The 21981-nt window shown below is 37.3% G+C and overlaps 1 protein-coding gene across 3 annotated transcripts; it reads left to right on the top strand.

The window, feature by feature from the left end:
• The first annotated feature begins 3218 nt into the window (after positions 1-3218).
• Positions 3219-21861, top strand: ptk2b (protein tyrosine kinase 2 beta). Of its 3 annotated transcripts, XM_014469207.2 has the most exons (31): positions 3222-3355; positions 9607-9842; positions 10109-10287; positions 10398-10485; positions 10900-10979; positions 11175-11237; positions 12124-12178; positions 12294-12434; positions 12528-12602; positions 13493-13594; positions 13718-13835; positions 13930-13972; positions 14062-14093; positions 14208-14252; positions 14346-14443; positions 14518-14599; positions 14687-14787; positions 14904-15019; positions 16870-16970; positions 17090-17179; positions 17330-17534; positions 18855-18963; positions 19169-19228; positions 19309-19431; positions 19518-19670; positions 19911-19946; positions 20515-20539; positions 20621-20655; positions 20758-20892; positions 21029-21109; positions 21250-21861. In XM_014469207.2, the coding sequence occupies exons 2-31, from the start codon at positions 9645-9647 to the stop codon at positions 21466-21468; spliced, it is 2988 nt and encodes a 995-aa protein (XP_014324693.1). In that variant the 5' UTR covers positions 3222-3355; positions 9607-9644; the 3' UTR covers positions 21469-21861. The 3 variants fall into 3 exon arrangements, with proteins under 3 accessions (XP_023203491.1, XP_014324693.1, XP_023203492.1); XM_023347723.1 differs by having other exon boundaries at positions 3219-3355; positions 19518-19946; XM_023347724.1 differs by lacking the exon at positions 3222-3355 and adding an exon at positions 7240-7480 and having other exon boundaries at positions 19518-19946.
• Positions 21862-21981: the final 120 nt, after the last annotated feature.

Raw genomic sequence — 21981 nt, forward strand, 5'->3', positions numbered from 1 at the left:
CTACCCTTGCACTTAAGCTAAGATAATGAGATCATACTGGTACACTTTCATTAATTTTAGACCAGCAAAATGTCATCTTTCACGTCTTCAGTGAGTAGCTTGTGGCAGACCATAATTATGTGTTAATTAAGTGATAACAGGCTTCCCCCTCAGCATGAGGCTACAGTTAGGTGAGTCACCATGGCTGGCTTTGGATAACCTTTGTTGGCTTCTCTTTGTCTTTGATTTAGATGAGTTTAAAAACACAAAGGATCACAAAGTAGTTTAACTCGATAAGATGACAAACTATTAGTTCAAAGACAAAAGTTGATGAGTTGAGAAATTATTGCACATTTACTGAAATAACCTAAGAAGACAGGATCGGTTTTGTTAGTGGTTAGAGTATTTTTGCAAAAAAAAAAAAAAAAATCATATAAGATTTGGTGGAAGGATCCCAACATGCAGTCGTGTTGGTAGATGCAAATAAAATTGTTAATAAACCTGAACTTGCAAAAGGGTAGGTGGTCAAGTGCTGAAAACCCAGAGTTACGGCAAACAAATACAAAAAAGAGAAAAAACTCCAACATTATAACAATACAAATCCAGTAAGAAATCAAGTTAAATTAATAAAGTATATATATTGTGTTTATATAATGCAAGTTCTAAAAACATCCTAAAATTCAAACATTGTGTTGTGTGGGTTTGGTTTGGGAAACATTATGTTTCTCTTGCCTTTACTTAACATGAAAATCAAAGGGGCCAAGGGCTAAGGAAGACATTTTAACTCCAGCACTGATCCCTCCCCTCAGCCTTGATGTCTCATTTCAACTTCATTACCATAAAACCAAAACACAAAGCAAAACTGCCCTCCACAATAATTTTGTTCAGTAAACCCAACTGTTTACAAGACCTCATTTGTCCTGTAACTCTAGCTTTATTTTGATCTCATTCTGTAAAATTTCATGGCATTTTTATGACTAAAGCTTGGTCACATTATGTGACTAAAAGCTAAAAAGACAAATAGCGGTACAAACACCAGCTTCAATGTTCCTGCTGGTAATAAGGGTCTTCTTCGCTGACACACAACACAGTGATCTGAAGACTTGCCCGTGGCAGCTCCTCTTCTTCCCTCAGCCCTCCCCGTTCCCTCACTGTAGCATCCACTCCTTTCTATTTTGAGCCAGAGGGCTTTTGAAATAACTGTGTCCAACAGTGACAGCTGTAAGAAGAGTTCAAGTCTGGGGCAGAACAAGTCCGAACCACACCCTCCGTTGCCCATCAGATTAGAGCAGCATCAAGGCCAGGAATCTTCCAACAGGTGCTTATTAATCTCTGACTTAAACTTGTTCACACAGTAGCAGGCGTGGGCACTTTGGCGGTTACAATAGTTTGGCTATTCAATAGGCTCTATGTGATCATTAACACAGACTTTTTAGGAACTCTCCTACCCTGAATCCCCCCTAAGCTGTCATCGTCACATTCTCCTTCTCCTCCTCCTCCTCCTCCTCCCTCATTTATGCCTCGGTGGGTGTCGCCTTCATGCATGAAGCTGTGCCAGCATTCAGAAACATAAACTCAGGCTGCACAGATGGCTTTTTGGCATGTGGCGTTACTTTTCCCCTGCGTACCTCAGATCCCCAAGGGAGGAGTACAAAAGTATCATATATGTTATGACAGCATGTAAATGAGCAAATGATATGAGTCACTGCTACTACTCCTTCTGGAATTGTGGAGATGTAATTTTAGAATGAAAAGCATTTGGGCAACAAGAAGCAAAACTGAAATAATTTGACTTAATGTTTTATTTTTACACTGTGAGAATTGTGAAATGTGGACCTCAGATTGTGTAGAGAGAAGATGTTTGTCCCAGAGTTCAACATGTTCAGCAGGGCAAGAAAAGCTAAAAACCTTGTGAAAACGATGAAGCCGGTGGGAAAGTGTCGTATTCACAGTCATACAATCCTGTACAGACATGGACTGAAGGAAGCCTTTATTACAAAAAAAACCCATAGAGATCACATTACAGTTTGGAAATGATGACAAAGGATAACAAATTCAACGTTTGGGAGTCCCCATCACAAAGCCCCGATCTCAGCCCCATAAAATAATTATGTTCAGAGGTAAGAAGTTGTTTTGAATCAAGATAGTCCCGAAAACCCGATTCACTCAGTTACATCAGTTCTGTAAGGAGGAACGGAAAAACATTTACACAAACTGTTGTTAGAAGCTTGTGACTGGGTAAGAAAATCATTTAACCCAAGTTATACTATGTATTTGCATAGTATAACTTGGCTGTACTGAACACAATCGAAATGTATGTAGGCTTATGAATATGAGAAAGGAAAAAGAAATAATTTGGGTAATCCTAGTTGACATAAGACAGGAAATTAATTAGTCTGACACTACAAAAAAAAAAAAAAAAAAAATCCTGTTTCAGCTCTCTTGTTTGGAGCTGGAAGGGATGTTGGGGTGTCTCTACCCTCTGTGTAGAAACCTGCCTGAGAGTCACTGCAGGGACAAGACACTGAGTGTTGTCAGAGACTCATCATCTCCTCTTCATCAACTTTTTTAACTGCTGTTTACAGACACAAGATGAATAGAAGAAGTTGTCCCATGATTTTCTAATTTTTATATATATATATATATATATATATATATATATATATATATATATATATATATATATATATATATATATATATATATATATATATATATATATATATATAAATGTCTCTGACATCATGAGTTATCATTTATTGTCATTTATTGTATGTCACATTTTCAACATTGTAACTGAATGAAACAAAAACTGGAACAATTCTTTAGCACACAACACCACCTGCTGGGCAAGATGTGTAATCGCAACTCAGGGCTTAAAAAATAAAAGACGGAAAGCGGTAAGAACCAAAGCACAAGGACAAGAACATAATTGAATGAAACAGTTAAGACTTCATCTTTCAATCTTCATTTTTTATTAATAAGTCTTTTAAATTAACACCTGTATTTAATTTTGTAAAACATAGGCTATGCTGCGTCGATTATGGTTACGTTACAAAATGTTTCGTACTTATTAGAAATGCGTCTTTTGGAGGAAAAATATAAGAAAGACTAAGATGAAAAATTTGGATTTGGGTGCTTTTGCGGTATAAATGAAGCCAGATTCCGCTGTGTTCAGTTAGGAAGCTGAGATCCCTGAAATAAGGAAGTGAAGCCACCTTATTTGAGGACTGTAGAGGTGAGGGAGTGGCCACCTGACACCTTCTGCTCCACTTTCTGACATTCTGTTCGACTTGATCGCTGCTGGAGGGATTTATATACTTCCCCCACCCCCTTTTATCAAGCTGTTGTCCTGGGAGAAGTTCAGTAGAATCAGGTAAGAGTCAAAATTAATCGATGCCTCTGCTTTTCACCAACAAAAAGAATCTAATCTTAAAGTTGTTTACAAAAAGGGCAAAGTTTATGGACGTCCAGAAAAAAGGAATGAAAGTCGAAATGTTTTGGTTTTGTGCTCCGTTTCTGTCTAACGTTTTCCTTTTTAAAAAAAAAAAAAAATGTTGACTTTCTTCAGAAAAAAAAGCAAACTTGCTTATATCTCGCAACTTCTGTTGTGTGTTAGTATTGGTAAGCATTACTTATGGTGATTGTAACGGCGCAATGTGAAACTCGATGCGCTTTTTATAACCACAGAGGAAGAACTATGTTCATGAGCAAATCATGTCTGTGCAGGTGAGGAGGCAGCCAGGCGCATTCCAGGCCCTGGGGTCATAATGTTGCGATATATAGACCCCTTGCTATCTGTTCAGAGCAAAGGCATGGCTAAATGAGTTGTCTGGGTTTGGATATGAGCCTCCAGAATTACAGTTCTATATTAAGGACTAGGAATTTATCCTAGAAAGGAAAGATGAAGATCCTGACATGTGTTTTAACACTGGTTATCTCTGAAGTATCATTGATTTCTAGAAGCACCTAAGAAAGAAATCCTAAAAAGGTGATAAGAAGGTCTGACATACAGAGAACAGCGCTCTAAGTACCAAGAAGTGCCATCTGATTCTCTGTTAGGGTGGAACAGATGCTTGCACAGCCCGGGGTGCATGTCTTAACAGATATTTTTGTGTTTTTCTTTGCAACACTGAGCTGTACCTGGGAATAATAAGGACACTATACTGAGAGATAGAGCTTTCCCAGAGAGGCTCTACTCTGCTAAACAAATGGCGTTTTTATACTGATGCAGTTAGGAATTTCAAAAACAATAAGAATCGCCTTCACGTTGCAGTTTCTAAAACAAACAAAAACACTAGTAGTGTTAATATGCACTAAGCAACGTGTTATTCCTCAGAAATGGTCGTGTTAGATTGTTTTTCTAGGCTGAAAATCCCCTTCAATTCATGTAGGACAACTTTTAAATATTTTACTGATTTAAAAAACTTTATCACTTTTTTTGTAACCTGAAACTTTAATATGTTTTTAAAAAAGTACTTAAAAGGGAACACAAAAAGTTAGTGGTTTTCAAGCCTTTTTTGTATACTCAGAAACCTAATAAAATGTGGTATGTATTTGTATTTAACCCCTTTTACTCTTATGCCCCAAACTGCAGGCAGATCAGTGATAAAATTGTGGAGAAGTTTAAAGCAGCACTAAGTTATCAAACTGTCGCTCAACATGAGGTGTCTCACATAACCTAGAAACTACAGCCTACGCTCCAGTTGCCTGGTTAGACTGGTTGTGTGTGTTGCAAGAAGCTGGTCCATCACATGCTGCGCTCCACACTGTATACATGAGCTTCCTCTTTCCTCAAGTCTTGTTTAATGTTCCTCCTTCTCTGTCGGCTGCTGAGGAATTTCACTCTCTTCTGTCACTGTTCCCTCATGAAGATACAGCATGTTTCAGTACAACATGACTGTTCACAACAAGGACACAGAGTACTTGGGACAAGTATTATCTATACAAAATGTCTGGTTGATGAATACCCCCACTCACTGTCCTTCTGACGTCTCTGTAGTAGAGAGATGTTGAAAGAGTTACTTCACACCACTTTGGTCTCGTAAGAAGAAGAAGAAAAAACCTTCCTGGTAAACATTTGTTACCATAACAAGTATCAGCTAGAGATTAATAACTAAAGGCAGCATGTGCTAACTCTAAAGCCAGTAGGTCAGTTTTTCCACATCTTTGGGGAAAAAAACTTTGAAAAAACTTCAAATGCATTTTTAATAAACATTAACAGTAGTCTTGTCAGTTTTTCCGATTAACTGGGGTACTTTTGTGTATCAAAATTAACAGAAAAATTGTGGTGTACTTTCCAGATATAAATACAGTAGATTTAATATTTACTTTTTGTGAGCCCAAGTCTCATACAACAGTTAACTAAATCAATTAAAAGGAACACAGCAAAGGCCTTGCTTACAAGGAATGTCTGAATTCACAAATGATTATGTGTAACAAATTAATCATATTTTCAAATAAATTCTGGTTAAGAAGTTACTAGAGGAAATATCTGTTAACTGAACAAAGCAGGTGACAAATAGAAACAAAAAGAAACTTTATTTTCAGAAAAGCCAAGCTACTTTGCTTGACCTCCTAAAACAAAAACCAGAACTGAAAACCAAACATGGCATTCTGACACAACAGATTTTTAACTTTTATTTGAAGAAATAAACAGATGCGCTGATTTGTCAAAGTATTTCTCATCTTTCTGCATAAGTTGCATAACTATATGTTGTCAGGCAGACATTTTCAATGTTAACGTCTCCCTCTTCTGACATTTCAACCAATATAAAATATAAAGTGTAAAAACACTCATAAGATGTTTATGATGCGTGTTTGATTTTTTTCATAGAAAACAAAAATCTGCTTCGTATCAGAAGTCATAGATATCCGATTAGTTAATATTACCATAAAAAACATTTCTGACAATGCTGGGAGAAAATAGCAACAGACATTATTATTGTTGTACAAATATTATGTTCTTTTTCCAAGCTGTAATAGCAAAAGCCCATAGATTTCTATAACGATGATGATGATAAGGCTGATATTAAGCACTTATAATCCTACTATTGTACATTCAGTATTGTCCATAATACAACTTTTCTGATGGCCTAAAAGTGTAAACTAAAAGAAAACTGCAAAGATATATTTGGAGCAACATTGAAATTTTAGCGCCTTGCTATAGGCTGTTAACATGCTTAGCTTGTAGCCTACTGAAGTATTTTCCCTATTCGAAATGACTTTAAGGATGTGGGAATGTTTTATGTCCAAAAATACCAGCTTGGTGCAACATTTTCCCTCTTCTTTGTAGAATTATGTTAATTTAGCCACATTGGAGGGTCATTACATAAGAGCCACCATGGTATACTGCCACTACTTTTAAAATAGAAGAATATCTACTATGGTAGTTTTATACCATATGCTATGCAATGAACACTGTTAAAAATGTCTTACCAGTTTTACTCACTATTCTGAGGTCCATCAAGCTGATTTTTTGTGTTTGTTCAGCAATGGTTTTGATCTTATAACCTTCCATTGGTACAATTTACAATTTTAATTTACAACCCGTCTTTTGATGCCCTTTGTTTTAGAGTTTAATTCTTGCCAATCCAACACAGGGAAACAAAGACACTCAACCATTCACACTAAGGACAATTTTGGAATAGTCAAATAATGTGAAATTATGTTTTGGACAGTGGGAGCACAGTGGGGTGTCTGGAGAGAACCTACACATGGAGAACACGCAAACTACACGCAGAAAGACCCCAAGCAACAGTACATCCCTAGTTGTAAGGCAGGAGGGACAACAAACTCATCAACTGTGCACCATATGTACTTTTGCAAACGAGCCAGATATTGACATAATAAACTACACTTTTCCGTTCTTGCATCCACATTTTCTGCTCTGCTCTGTGTAAACAATTTCTTTCTTTATCTTGGAGAAAAGTATTCTGTTTTGCAGAATATTTTTGGCAGAACAGTTTTGGCAATGCTACAAACACTGGATCTGTGTGTTTACTCATTGTTTTTGTCAAGACCGTGTTCATACATCCTGCCTTCTTTGTGTATTAATCTGCAGGACAGTTAAAAAAAAACGTAAAACCAGTTGCCAAAACCCCCCTGTTGGGCTACTCGTACTCAGATGATGGTGCAACATTCTTTGCTCTCATCCTCTCAGCTTGTCTCCCTCTCCTGTCTTCCGTGTTGCACACACTCGCACACACAAACACGCCTACATGATCCTGCAGGGGAATTTGTGGCCCCAGGCTAACAAAACACAACCTAACAGTGGTGGAAGAGCCCTGAGAGAAACTAACACAACTCAGGCCGCTCACAGCGTCCTAACAGCGTGGAGCTTCTCAGTTATGACATTTAAAAGGCTATTTCCTCACCAGCAGGGTTGTAAGGTGGGTTTTGGCAGAAATTTCGTGGTGAGCTTACATGTCTTTGCAAGATTGTTCCTCAACGTGCTGACTCAAAGAGTCGCAGGAAGTGTTCAGGCAGAGAGACTCTTAAAGTAAGTGCATTTTTAATAGCATGTTCCTTTTGCATTCACTGGAAGTGTGTTTTTAGACTGAGAAATACAATTCAAGGCAACAGTTTCAATATGTGTGTTTGTGTAGCAGTATGATAAAGATCTATTATCATTTTTACAATCACTGAGCCTAGCCATGTTTGTTTTAAACCAGGTGGTCAGAGGGTAATTTGCATCTGGGAATAGAGATTCAGAAATCCGTAGAGGCTGTTAAGAAACGCTTAAGGACAGACGGCTTATTATGATTCTATGCTAGGAATAAATAACATTAAAAAAACTTGAATTTATTCCATGTGGTGAAATTTGTATAAATCAGCAGAGAAGAGATAAAAGTGGTGCAAACTTAGAATTGTAACTTCACAAATGTACTAGCTAAGTACAGAATGTTACTCATGTAAGCTAAAGAAGAATAATTTAGTTACTTCTCCAAAACATCTTTAATGCTGTTATTGATGTGCTGTAATTAGTTTCCATCCTTAAATTGAATTGAAATTATATGTGGATAGGGCTTCACTTGCAAAAAGTGCAGGGCCTTATTTTTTTATCTTTATGAATCACTCCCTATCATTATATCTTGAACATTCCTCACAGAAATGTGCTGTCCTCACATTTTTGTGCACACTTGTACGATTTGTAAACCATGGACGAAGTTTGAGCTACGTAATTTAACAGATTTTTCTTGTCCAAGTAGTTTGTTCACACTTTTTCTGAAATTTCAAAAGCCACAAAAAAACCCCCCAAACAAATAGATTGATAAAAAAAATACCAACAGAAAAAGTCAAAACTTAAAACTAACCCTTCGGAGAACCTAACATGGCATAGCTGCAGTGTAGCTACAGTTAGCTACACTGAAGACAGAGAATAGGTGATCCAGTTTAAATAAATAGCTCTATTTGCTATAAGTCGTCCTGCAGCAAAGCAGAGAAAAGTTTCATTTCACACACAGTGTTCATATTGCAAATGAGTCACTCATGTGCCAAGCTGAAAAATGCTCAATGCTCATAACTAATCAGAGCCAGTAGGAGGGTCTTAGTGTGGTCAATCACGTTCAGCTGCTCAATGCAATAATGGCAGAGAAACAACCTAATGTTCTAGGGAAGCTGTTTACCTGCAGTGATCGGTGACCATGCACACAGATTCCAGTGTGCATGGAATCTGTGTGCAGTGTCCAGCTCACACATACACAATGCATATATGTGTGAGCGGCACATACATGCGGGTGATTGGTAGTGTTATTAATGGTCTTAGCGCTCATCCTGGCTCTTGATTGTTTTTTCTGACTGGTACTGTTCTATTTCTGCAAATGGCAATAGGAGCCAAGGGAGAAGGTCAAGGAGCTTATTTTTTTTTTCTTCTGTTTCATGTTATACTGTCATAGTGACAGCTTTCACAAATATGTACAAAAAAAATACACTGTTTATGCAGCCTTAATGACCAATTTTTACAGTTTATCTGCAAAGAACGTTGATTTGGAATTTAGTTACTCTTTCAGTGCCTTGCCCAGTGGCACATGTGAATGTAGCTGGCGGAATATAGAATCAATCCCACAACCTTCATTTTGCCTGTGAACTACTCTTCCCACTGAGCCCCAGTCATTACTAGAGATAATGGTAACATCGCTGCAGCTGGTGGTTTATTGTATTGTTTTTGTAGCGCATGCAGAGTTATTTTGAGAAAAGGCGGCCACTTCCATATTGTAATTCCAGCAGTGGTGAAAGATTAGTTGCAAATGAAAACTTGACTTCCTTGCTGAATTTCTTTATTGCTGGTCCAACGCTGTTTCAGTTGACAAATTTTGCAGGTCCACACTTGACATTGCAAATATGAAAAGAATGCAATCCTTAGATCTTAGAAACAAAAGTTATGAATCATTGCACCCACAAGGCACAAGATCACAACGTGAATACGATATGAAAGATATAAAACATGACTGTATTTGCATGACAAACTGAGTGAGAGAACACAGTGTCCTTTGGTGGAATTGTCATTGGAAGTTTGTCTTTATTATTTTTTTATTAATGGCAGTCTTTAAAACCTAACTATTTTGGTTGAATGTCTTCAGTTTTCCTTAAGTCAAGTGCTTTCTTTTTTCTTTATTTGGTTGAAAGAATGATGCAGGCGTGACGACGCCAACCCGGCTCTGACGATGTACGAGGTGATGTCTGGTGACACCCTGGCCTGGAAAGGAGCCAGTCCAAGACAAAGCAGCAGAGACCCCAGCCCCGAAAACGAGATTACTGGGGATGGAGGGCCAGTAAAAATCCTCAAAGTGTGCTTCTGCACCAACAACAACCTAGGAAAGAACTTTAAGCTGGTGAAGTGTGACAGCTCCTGGAAAATTCAGGTGAGAGCGTCATTTTGCAGACATAGAAGTGCCAGAAAGTGGAGTTGAAGATGCTTCTGTGATTGTTTTGATAATAGTTTTTAGTACAAAGTGGTAAAGATCTGAAATCAGGGATTCTGCATAAGTCGTAAAACATTAAGGTTAGCTTTTTTGTCAATGACACCTCATAATTTGCTGCTCTACATAAAATTATAGATGATTCAAAGGATTAAAAAAAGAAAATCTGTAAGGAAAAAAAATGACAATTGTCTTTAATTTTCCCTCAGGCTATCATTCGCTCAATCCTGATCAGCGGTCGATTGGGACCCAACGTTGAACTCTCAAAATGTTACGGTCTTATGCTGAAGCACTTAAAGTCCGAAGAACTTCACTGGCTCCACCCAGATCTGACCGTGGGTGAGGTTGAACAACGCTACGAGAGCCATCACGTGGAGGCTGAGTGGAGGTCCAGATAGGGTTTCAGGGCTTATTGTCGCAACAAATATTTTCCGTGATATGAGATTCAGAAATAAAGCATGTCTCCATAAAATACGTTTCTCCTCCTCTTGTTCGCAGATATGACCTTAGGATCAGATACATTCCAATCAATTTCCTGGAGAAGTTTAAAAATGACAGATCCACATTTCTTTACTTTTATCAGCAGGTACTGAACCTCTCCTCTCTCTCCATCTTTGATGTAGCACTCAGAAGTAAAATAATGGAACTATGTCTAACATTGATAAAAGAAAAGGAAATAAAGGCTGTTATAAATAAGGTTTTCAGTAACTATTTAATAATGCATGGTGAAGGGAGTGTTGTGGTGGCACAGGATCAAAGCATGACCCACGTATGGAGGCCTTAGTTCAGTCGCAGGTTCGATTTCTGGCCTGGCGACATTTGCCGCATGATTACCCTATTTGCTGTCGAACTACTTTCAAATCAAGGCCACTAGAGCCAACAAAACCTTAAAAAAGAAAAAAAATAATAATACACAGCAAAAATAGATTTATATTTAACTGTTAAGTTATAGCTCACATTTCTATTTTTCTGAGTGACAGCAGGTAATGTTTCATTACAGGTGCGTAGTGACTACATGCAGTGTCATGCCAACAAGGTCAGTGATGGGATGGCCCTGCAGCTTGGCTGTTTGGAGATCAGGTGAGTCACTGCATTCCTCAGCTCACAAGTCAATGAGTTATTTGAATTTGGTTGCATTACTTATGGGCTTAACCCCGGATGATTTGTTTACCTTTATGTTGTACATGTATTGCATAACAGAAAACTACTGTTGAAATAACAGGGATTTGTCTATTTGTATCCAGCAGATACTAACATGTTACTCTGTGTTTGCAGGAGATTCTACAAAGACATGAATGCAAAAGGTCTTGAAAAGAAATCTAACTTTGAGCTGCTGGAGTGAGTTTTTACGCTCTGTTGTATCTGTTCTGAAGCATTTTTTTGTTTGTTTTTTAGAAATGGCTCTCAAAATGTCCAAAGCAAAGTTTCAGGTTGTTGAAATCTGTGTGAATGTTACAAAACAGTGTTCTCTGTTAGGTGAGTCAGATGCATAACAGTTTTTTTTTCAACCAAGACAAAATATGGAAAGCAACAACAGAGGAGACTGTAAAAAATGTGCAACCTAGACACAAACTGCTCTAATCAACAGAATGGAATGAAACACAAAGAAAAAAAAGCAACAAATAAAGGGTGCATATATGTTTACAATTATTTAAAAAATGAAAAGTAACTAGAAGGAATAGAAGAGAAACTCTAAGAGACAAGATGATCTTGCTTCACTTATAATACAGAAACATGATCAGAAAAATCTATAAAGTCAAGAAGGATTAAAAAAGGATTTCTAAGTCAAAGAGCTATGGTGCCTTGCAAAAGTATTTGCATTCCTTAAGCTTCTCAGTTTTTCACTTAACAAATTGACCTTACGGACTTTACAGTATTGAAAGAAATACTGTAATTTTTGTACTTTTCATACATTCCAAACATTTTAGATTTCTAGATTTTAAAACAAGTTATAAACCATTTATAAGTTTCCTTTACTTTGTGTTCATGCCCTACTTTGTGTTGATCTTCTGTATAAAATTGCTCCAATATAGATTAACACATATGGCGGTAATGTGACAAAATGTGAAAAGTTTAAGCAGTATGGATACCTTTTGCTAGGCTGTGTACATCCTCGACAGACTGACTCACCCAGATTTAGAAAAACATCTTGTTTACAATGTTTTAGTTAATCCAGGTACTTAGTTAATGTTTTAAATTCAGGGTATATGTATGTGTCCTTTAGAAAAGAAGTTGGCCTGGACCTTTTTTTCCCTCAGCAACTGATAAACAGCATGAAGGTAAACCTCTATCCCAAATACTTGTCTTTTATCTACAGGCACCATCGGAGAAGATTTCTTTTTGTCTTTTTGCTGAAAGTTATACTTTTGATGTCTGTTTGTGATTGTGGTCCAGCCTAAGCAGCTACGGAAGATGATCCAGCAAACATTTCAACAGTATGCAACCCTAAAGGAGGATGACTGCATGATCAAGTTTTTTGAGACCCTCAAGACATTTACCAACTTCGATGAAGAAGTCTTTCCATGTGAACTTGTGGTGAGTTGCTGTAAATAACTTCTCATAAAATCTATGACACTCCAGACACACTTTGTTAATGTTTTCGTCACAAACCTTTGTGTTCATCACCAGCAAGGTTGGAGTTTGTCTGTAGAGCTGGTCATAGGAGGAAGGGGCATTCGTCAACGTTCTCAGAAGGACTCAGCAGTAAGAGAAAAGCTGTTTTTACATTTCCTAGCTTGTTTCATACCATAAGTATAGATTTTTTTTCTATTTGCAGGCCATTTTCAGCATTGTAATGTTCTATTTTGGTGCTTAGTTGCTGCATCAGCTGCCCAACAATTAACATTCCTAATTTCTTCTGGTGCTTAACAGATTTTAGTGTCTTCTGTTCCACTGATCACCAAGAGGATTTCTATTTTAGCAACTATGTTGTTTGTTTTTTGTATCTGTGAAACGGTAACTAAATTAACATATCAGCAGCTCTAAATTTTAATTAAATAAAGGAAGAAGGTTTAAGTAAAATGTGTCACTTTTGCCTATGGGGTGAAAGCAATGGACAAAAGGGGGGAGAAACAGTGATGTGCAGCTTCAGACTTCACAACAAGTGGCTAAAAGTTCAGTTCACACAGATTAAAAGGCAATTAATTAATTATCATAGTTCACAAATTAAAACTTCAGTGTTACCTAATGCTCCACGCAGGATCTAGGTGTTCCTTTGTCAATTTCTTGTGAGATAACTTTTGAAAATGTTTTATTAAATATCAGTGGAAGATGGTTCAGTAAGCATTATTCACTGTTTCAGTATGTCGCTTTTGGCCATTTTTTAATTGTCTCGTTTTGTGTAAACTAATATGCAGTGCGTTAAAATATGGCCTTAAAATGTTGCACCACATTTTTGTGCTTTTCTTTGACAAAAAGCAAATAAAAAATCTAAAAATGTAACCCAAAAGCTGCCCATTCAAACTAATTAAATAGAAATACTTCACTATGCGTATCATGAGGAGAAGTATCTGTTGTTTACAGTTATCAGTAATAATGTCTCATATCAAAGAATTCTCATCATAATTGAACCTATCTGTCGTTTTGTGCCACAGGCTTTGTTCCTTACTGATTTCAAACAGATAAAAAAAATCCAGTGCTTGCCGCAGACCAATGATAAGGCTCTCCTTAACATCAGCGTCGAAGGTGCCAAACAAGTAAGTGCAGCAAAAAAGCTATTTCTAAAACTTCCTTATATTAGTGCTTAATATAAATACAACCAGTGGGGAAACAAAAATCAAAGGATCTTGTTTAGATTTGTATGTTATCTTCTTTAACAGAACCTGTCTATCAGTGTGGCTTCGGTTCCTATAGCAGAAAACATGATGGATCTCATTGATGGATACTGCCGCCTGGAAAATGACACAGACGACAGTGTTATTTACCGACCAAACAAAGGTGTGCTTATCTTACAATTGCCTCTCAATGGACAGTGGTATTACAAATTATCTACAAATTGTAAACAAATGTTCTTAAAACCTTTTCAATCTAGATGCCAAGTCTGCACGGGTGTCCCTACCCGACATCCCTACAAGGTGAGATGTTTTACTGGATTACTCACTTGACACTTAGAAGACACAATACAAATTCTGACTAATCTTGTTTTGTTTGTTCTCTCAAAAAGCACGGACATCAACTCAGCTAGACACAGCATGGGTGAGCAAATAACTTCAGATTTTCTCAAGCATATATTTCTTCTGTGTAATTCTTTTAGAAATAAATACACAATGTCTTTGTTGATTCAAAGTGCCTCTCCATTTGGATTTTCAGGTTCTGATATTTACTGTGAGATTCTTGATGAGAGGCCAAAATCAGGTTTGTCTGAAGCTGTTACACTTATCTCTGCTTAAAATAATAGCAATTGAAACTCGTTTTCGATCATTAATACCGTCCTATATTGGTCCGTAGCTGTGAAATATGGGATTGATAGAAATGACATCGTTCTGGGGCGAATCCTTGGCGAAGGCTTCTTTGGAGAAGTTTATGATGGAGTGTACAAAAGAGCTGTAAGTTGATATTTAGACTTTACAGACATCTGGAAAACAAATAAATATGATGTGTTTGTTGTTGTTTTGGACAGAACGGTGAAAGAGTTAATGTGGCAGTCAAGACCTGCAAGGACTGCTCATCTGAGGTGATGGAGAAATTCATGAGTGAAGCAGGTACGAGGGCCTGCCTTGGCTGTAAAACAATAGAAGAAGCAATGCGGATGAGAGCAACATTTAATATGTACGAACTTTGCTTGGCAGTTATTATGAAGAACCTCGATCATCCTCACATCGTCAAGCTGATTGGCGTCATAGAGGATAATCCTGTGTGGATCGTTATGGAGCTTTACCAGTACGGAGAGGTTTGTCCCCAGTCACTGCTTCTTTCTTAAACTGTTCACATTTGATTCATGTAGTTTTGCCTGATGCTGTATAGGAAAAAGGTACCTGAGTGGTTAAATTATTGACATTTTTACAGCTCGGTAGATACCTGACTCAGAACCAAAGCAAACTGACGAACACAACCCTGGTGCTGTTCAGCCTGCAGATCTGCAAAGCCCTCGTCTATCTCGGGGGCTGCAACGTGGTGCACAGGTGAGAAAAGGATTAAAAGACGAGCATAAATACATGTTCTTCTTCTTTACAAGTTTGAAAGGTGTGTCTTTCTGCATGCAGTTAGTATATTTGGTAACACTTTATTTGACAGGATGTGAATAAGACTGTCATGACACAGTCATAAACATGACATAACACCTGTCTGTTTGTTATAAATGTATTACTGATTACACTTTAAAAATTATGTAACTTTATGTTATAAAAGCTAAAGTTTAATCAGTAATACTTTTATAAAAAATGTATGTCAGATCATGATTTCTTGGTTAATGTCAAGTTGTTATAACAAAGACATTTTGAATAATGTCAATTTGTATTAAAAGTGTCATGATTTACCGAATGACACTTTATGACAACAGTCCTAAATATTCATGAAGACTTACTCATGTTCATGACAAGTCTTATGTCATGTTTATGACGGTGTCATGACAGCCTTATTCACAACCCGTCAAATAAAGTGTTACCATATATTTAAACTTTTTCTGATAGTGTGTCAGTTTTACATGTCAGTTCCTCAGAATATCAGAAACCTAAATTAAGGCAAAAAGATAAGAAAGTCAATAAACTATAGAGTAAAACCTCACAAAGCTACACAAGAGAAAAGCTAGATGGCACTGTGGCTTAACCTTAGATACTGTCATCAGCTTCATGGTCATTTTTTTTAAAAAAAGGTTTTTAATATTTATATGTAAGAATTGTGGCATATAACCATGTAAAGTCAAAAAATGGGTGTTTGGCATCATTCCAGTTTGCAACCCCTTCAGGTCAACATTTCTAATAAATTTTAGATTTACAGATCTGAAGGAGTTGGAGGAGTCCTTGTAGTTCTTGAACTAACTTCACAAACAGAACAATTAGCTACTATAGCTAAATCAGAAATCAAAACTTTTGTTTATAATTTCATCTTATCTGATGCCCAAACTCAAAAATAGAATGAAAAAAGGATTTTTAAAATGAACTATCATGTGTTTTTTTTCAGTTAATATGCTGGTGAAAGCAGGGTTTGTATGGAACATGAAATGATAAACTTGCGCTCTCTATACTGTGCTTTATTTTTCTGCATAGGTGAAAATAAATAGGCAAAAAAAAAAAGATTCGAAATCATGATTTTCGAATAGTTCCCACAAGTAGCCACTTATGTTTCATCAACTTCTACCCAGGATGTTGTAGTGATCATTATTCATATCTCGTGACCATATGTGAAAATCAGAGCCTAGACGAGTCTGTAAATGAAGAGCTTTGGCTTTTTTGTTTTCTCAATGTTTAACACAACATACCGAATCAGTGTCTCCATTACTGCAGACAAGGCCCGGATCAGTCTAGCCATCATAAACCAGATCCTGATGGAACCAAACTTTGCAAACACATAAAAAATAAGAAGAAGTCCCAAACTACAATAATGTTTCTTTTGTCAGGGATTACAGAACATCACTTAAAAATATTAATGAAATAACTACCATGACGATGTAATAAGAATTGTAAAACTTTTGTCCTTGAAGTTAAAATACTGAACCGTGAGGCAGAACAATTGAGTCAGTCACGCTACTGGAAGTAAAAAAGCTAAATGTTATCAGTAGAGGCCAGGCAGCCTTTCACGGCTCCAAGCTTCTGTGAAGAGAAAACATTGGCAAGAAGAAATGTTCACATGCCTAAAAAATTTAAACATTCCTTTCTCCCCGTTTTGATCCAGTCAATCTGAAGGTGAATTTTTTCTTCCTCATGGACAAGCTTCTCATTGATCCAAATATTTGTTTAATGATATTCCTCCTAGGTCCTCCTGCCAGGACCTATTCCAGTTGCGTTTTCATCTTTTGTTTTTCATTTGCGTTCAGGGATATTGCTGTTCGGAACGTGTTAGTTGCAAGCCCAGAATGTGTGAAACTTGGAGACTTTGGTCTGTCGAGATACATTGAGGATGAAGAATACTATAAAGGTAACAGAGAAGATGATACAAAGATTTCTGTCAGAAGATCCGGGTGGCTAATCTAAAGTATAGCCTTTGACCTTTTGCACAATGTGGCTCAGCATGACCTAATGGTGATTTCTCCACAGCTTCTGTTACTCGATTACCAATCAAGTGGATGGCCCCAGAATCCATAAACTTTAGACGTTTCACCTCAGCTAGCGATGTCTGGATGTTTGGTGAGCTCAGACACATTTTCAGATTTCCTTTATAATCCTCTTATTTATATCAATAATGCTTAAAGCTTCTCTTTGTCGTCCTATCTCATGGATTACAGAGTGACAATGTCTGATCTTATATTCTTATGTCTTGTGTGCATTTCTCTGCAGCTGTGTGTATGTGGGAGATCATGAGCCAAGGGCAGCAGCCGTTTTTCTGGCTGGAGAACAGGGATGTCATCAACCAGCTGGAGCAGGGCATCAGATTGCCCAAACCAGAGAACTGCCCTCCAGCTCTTTACTCACTCATGACTCGCTGCTGGTCCTACGATCCCGGAGAGAGACCCAGCTTCACTGAGCTTGTGATCAAGATCAGGTATTTATTTGAAAAAAATTAACAAAGATGCCCAAAGAGAAACACTTATCTTTTCACGATCTCCTTCTCTATGATTTGTGATTGTTTATAAAAATGAAGAGAATATTTTTTTTCTGTTAAGGAAAACAGAGCAATTTTCTGTTCAATTAAAATATTTTTATTTTATGAACAATATGTTTATTTTATGAACAATGATAAAATAAATTAAACAATAATTCATAGAAACATAAAATTCACATGTAAATGAAATATAAAAGCAAGTTATAAACTCTGACAAGAAATGACAGATATTAGATAAATGTGGCTGGAGAACATACTGACATATATACATACTGATAATGTATATTTATTTTACTACATAGTGTTGTAATATACAGTACAGACCAAAAGTTTGGACACAACTGTGTGTTTTGGTCTGTACTGAATACAGACCAAACGTTTGGACACACAGTCCAAAGTTTGGACATAACTGTGTGTCCAAACTTTTGGTCTGTACTGTAGTTTCAACTAAAGCTAATACTTGTTTTGGGTATTTAATGTTTCCCAACCCTGGTCCTCAAGGCACATTGCCCTGCATGTTTTAGGTATTTTCTTGCTTCAGTCCAGCTGATTTCAATTGATGACTGATTAACAGGCGTTTGTTGAACTGCAATCAGTCGAATCAGGCACATTAAAGCAGGGAAACCTCTAAAACATGTAGGACAGTGTGCCTTGAGGACCAGGGTTGGGAAACACTGATTTAAGAGACCGACTACACGATACAAACATTTGCAATGTCCATGAGAGGTTACTTGCTGTCTGTTGTTTACATTTTTCATCATGTTAACCACTTCAAATTGCCACAGTTCTCAAATATGGTATACAATAAACTTGAGGATCAAAAATACACCCCTGTGGAACTCCAGTAGAACTACTAACTTTGTCTAATTTTTAATTACAAATGGAAACTAAAGATCAGTACCTAGTTTAAGTACATAAACATAAAGCTAGCTGAAAAGGTTTTGTATGGCCAACTGTATCCAAGGTCAAAATCTTGTCTTTCCTTAACAGCTTCCCATCAGAATTCATCTATAGGAACATAAATTGAGATACGGGTCTTGTGTCTAAATGTTTAAGAAATAAAAATAGGTCATGCAACTATTGACATTTCTTCCCCAGAGGTAATATTACTCACTCATCCATTTACTTTGAATCTCTTTTATTCAATTTTCAATAGTTGTACAATTGTACGTAAACTGATCATGTTACAAAAAACGTCTCAAGTTGGAACTTCAAAGGTCACTTCAGTTTACAAGGTCATAATCCCGACGTGTCTTTCAGTGACGTCCACAAGATGGAGAAGGAGCTGGACGCAGAGAGAGAAAGAGACAGAGCACGCGGCACCAAATTTCTGGAACCAAAGGTCAACTTTGCAGATGCTCCCCCCAAGGTATAAAAACTTGTTCATTTTATTTTGTTTTAACATATTATATATATATATATATATATATATATATATATATATATATATATATATATATATATATATATATATATATATATATATATATATATATATATATATATATATATATATATATATATAAAATGTCTGGTTTAATGCATTCACTTACCTTTTTTACCCTTTACTGAAGCCCTCAAGGATGAAGCCAAGCCGATTTGGGAACACCCTCAGTATCGGTCTACATATTCAGGTGTGTAAGTTCAGGCAAATAACCCTAGGATATTTACAGGATTTTTACAGTCTGACTGATCTGTTTGTGTGTCTGTGCAGCTGAATGAAGCTCTTTGTGCCAGCTCACCAGACCTGGCCAGCCCGTGTGAATACCAGTCCCCGATTGACTCCAGGAACACGCTCGCTCTGCCGGAAAGGTCTCCTCGTCGCCGCAGTATGGGGGTAAGATCACAATATCAAAGCTTACTTCTGACATGCAATAAATGCCCTCCATTTAGAGTTAAAATAAACTATCATCTCTGCGTTAGGAGAGTGAGTTGATTCGAATGGAGCCAAACAATAAGGAGGACGCCCAGCGGCTGTGGCAGAGAGAACGACAACACATGCAGGAGACTATGCGACTCCAGAAAGAGCAGATGATGGAGGATAAGAAGTGGCTGCAGAAGGAGGAGAGACTCCTGGTGGGAAACAGAGCATCATTAGCTGTAGTCAACCCCCTCTCTGTGTCCCTGTGTCCCTCTTCTCACCAATTCAATGTTACCCTCGAACCTGAGTGGAACAAGGCACCTTTAAATAGAATAAAAACTTTTGTTCAACCTCGACGCCCCACTAGCATTAAACTGAATGTTCCCCTGATAACAGTGGAAAAGAAAGGCCCCATGTCTTTATTCTGTAAAATGAACCTGCCTGTTCTTTTGCAGGACCCCATGGGACAAGATGCCGTTGCCATTTCAGAGGTAAATGTCCATGTGTACAAAATAAAATTCCAGTGAGATTAAATAAAGACAGCAGGTAGTAACTTCAGACTGTTTACCACACACTTGCTAAATGAATATGCAGCTAAGTGAGAGAGCATGTTAGTTTTGTTACGTACCAGAACACAAAAGTGCATAATTGTGAAGATAAATCACTTTTCTCCGAAATGACAGCTGCAAGTCTTAGGTTGCAGTTGTGCCATGCTCTTCTGTTTTGGATGAAAACTTTGACACTTATCCACTTTTTGTAGGTTTACAAAACCCAAAGATGATTATAACTTGACAAGGTCTAGAGATGTACATAGTTCTTTTGCAAAGTTCTGTATAACAAAGATAGGTTACATTCTTTAGGTATGCTGACATTTTTTGTGAATAACTGGAACCAAAGATTCTGCCAGTAAAATTACAAAATTAACAACTTGGTAAAAGTTTTTTTTCCTCTTGTCGGATGCACACATTAGGAACTGCTTAAGTTGACATGTTTTTTTTATTCACGTTTACTTTCTATACTTATCTGATCATCTTCATGTTTGTTTTTTTCTCTTTGTAGCCAACTGAAGATGACAGTGAGCATGGTAAGGACTAAGACAAATTACTGTTTTACAATCAAATGTTTTCCTTTTGTTGTCTTGTAACAAATCTGTCTTCTCACACAGTACCGCCTGAGAAACCCCCACGACTCAAAACACAGGTAAGTAGACAGTCGTACCCTTATTAAGTTTTTTATGGTCATTCAAACAGAATAATAAGCTTTTCCTGAATAAATATTTTAACAATTAATATTCCACTTTAGGCTGCTCCCACAGCAGAGATCGACCGTTCTGATGATAAAGTATACCAGTACGTTATGGACTTGGTCAAAGTTGTTGTCCAACTCAAGAATGACATCACTGAGCTGCAACCAGAACAATATATCTCCATTGTCAAGGTACACTGAGACAAATTACCTGCCCTCCACCTCCGCTTTGTAGGTCGTTGTTGTTTTATTGGCCAATTTAAAATGCAGAGGGAAACCTCCTGAGTCACAGAGCTGATTCATTTTCTTTATTGATCTACCCTCACAGTCTGTTGGGATGGCCTTACGAGATCTGATCCGCAGTGTGGATGATGTGCTGCCGAGTTTACACGAGTCGATCAGGACTGAGGTATTGCTTTATTGTACATAGGATTCAAACACACTGCTAATATCCTTACCTTGAATGCACAGGGGCAGGATTCTGTAAATAAACACCAAATTAAAATGAAGCCAGCTTTTATTTGATCAGATTCATTCCGTCGTTTTCAGATTGAAGGTACCCAGAAGCTTCTCAACAACGACATGGCCGAGCTGATCAGCAAAATGCGCCTGGCCCAGCAGAACTCCATCACATCTTTAAAGGAGGAGTGCAAAAAACAGATGCTGACTGCTGCACACACTCTGGCCATGGACAGCAAGAACATGTTGGATGCTGTGGACCAAGCAAGAGTCAGAGCTAATATAGCCAAACCAGCTGCACCAGAGTGAACTTTGTTTTTTTCTTTATTTTTTCTTAACTGACTTTTTTCTTGTCTCTCTGAAATAACATTTGGACCTCATCAGACAGTTTGGTTTTGGTAAATATGAGCCAAAGGCAGCCTCTGGTTCTTTGGGGACCCATCAGTGTGTAAATGAGTGATGTTTTTAAGTGACACTGTCACGAAAAATCAAAAATCCACACTATTTGATATGATAGTCTTAAAAATTGCATAAAATAGACTTACGTACATTAAGCACTTAATTACTCAACACTGATGACTCAGTGTGGGCCATCAGAATGACCCACACTGAGCTGGGTCATTCTGATGAGTCCATTATGAAGTCAAAGTCTATGATGAGACATTTATGTTAAGTTGGAAATTAAAAATCTTTGTAAATACATAATGTGTCCTTTCTTTAACCCTTGATAGCCACAAAACTAAATGTTTTACTTTTCTAAAGAAAACATAGTCCTACTAGAAGACCAGAGAATAGTGTAACCTGTTAACCCAAACATTTTAT

Source organism: Xiphophorus maculatus, chromosome 15 (genome assembly GCF_002775205.1).
Source record: "Xiphophorus maculatus strain JP 163 A chromosome 15, X_maculatus-5.0-male, whole genome shotgun sequence".
Lineage (NCBI taxonomy): Eukaryota > Metazoa > Chordata > Actinopteri > Cyprinodontiformes > Poeciliidae > Xiphophorus > Xiphophorus maculatus.

Excerpts from the sequence above, each read along its gene's own strand:
- ptk2b (XM_023347723.1), top strand. The coding sequence starts at position 9,645 with ATGTACGAGGTGATGTCTGGTGACACCCTGGCCTGGAAAGGAGCCAGT. Across the intron at positions 10,486-10,899 it reads TTCTTTACTTTTATCAGCAG|GTGCGTAGTGACTACATGCA; the intron begins GTACTGAACCTC and ends GTTTCATTACAG. Across the intron at positions 18,964-19,168 it reads TTGCAGATGCTCCCCCCAAG|CCCTCAAGGATGAAGCCAAG; the intron begins GTATAAAAACTT and ends CCTTTACTGAAG.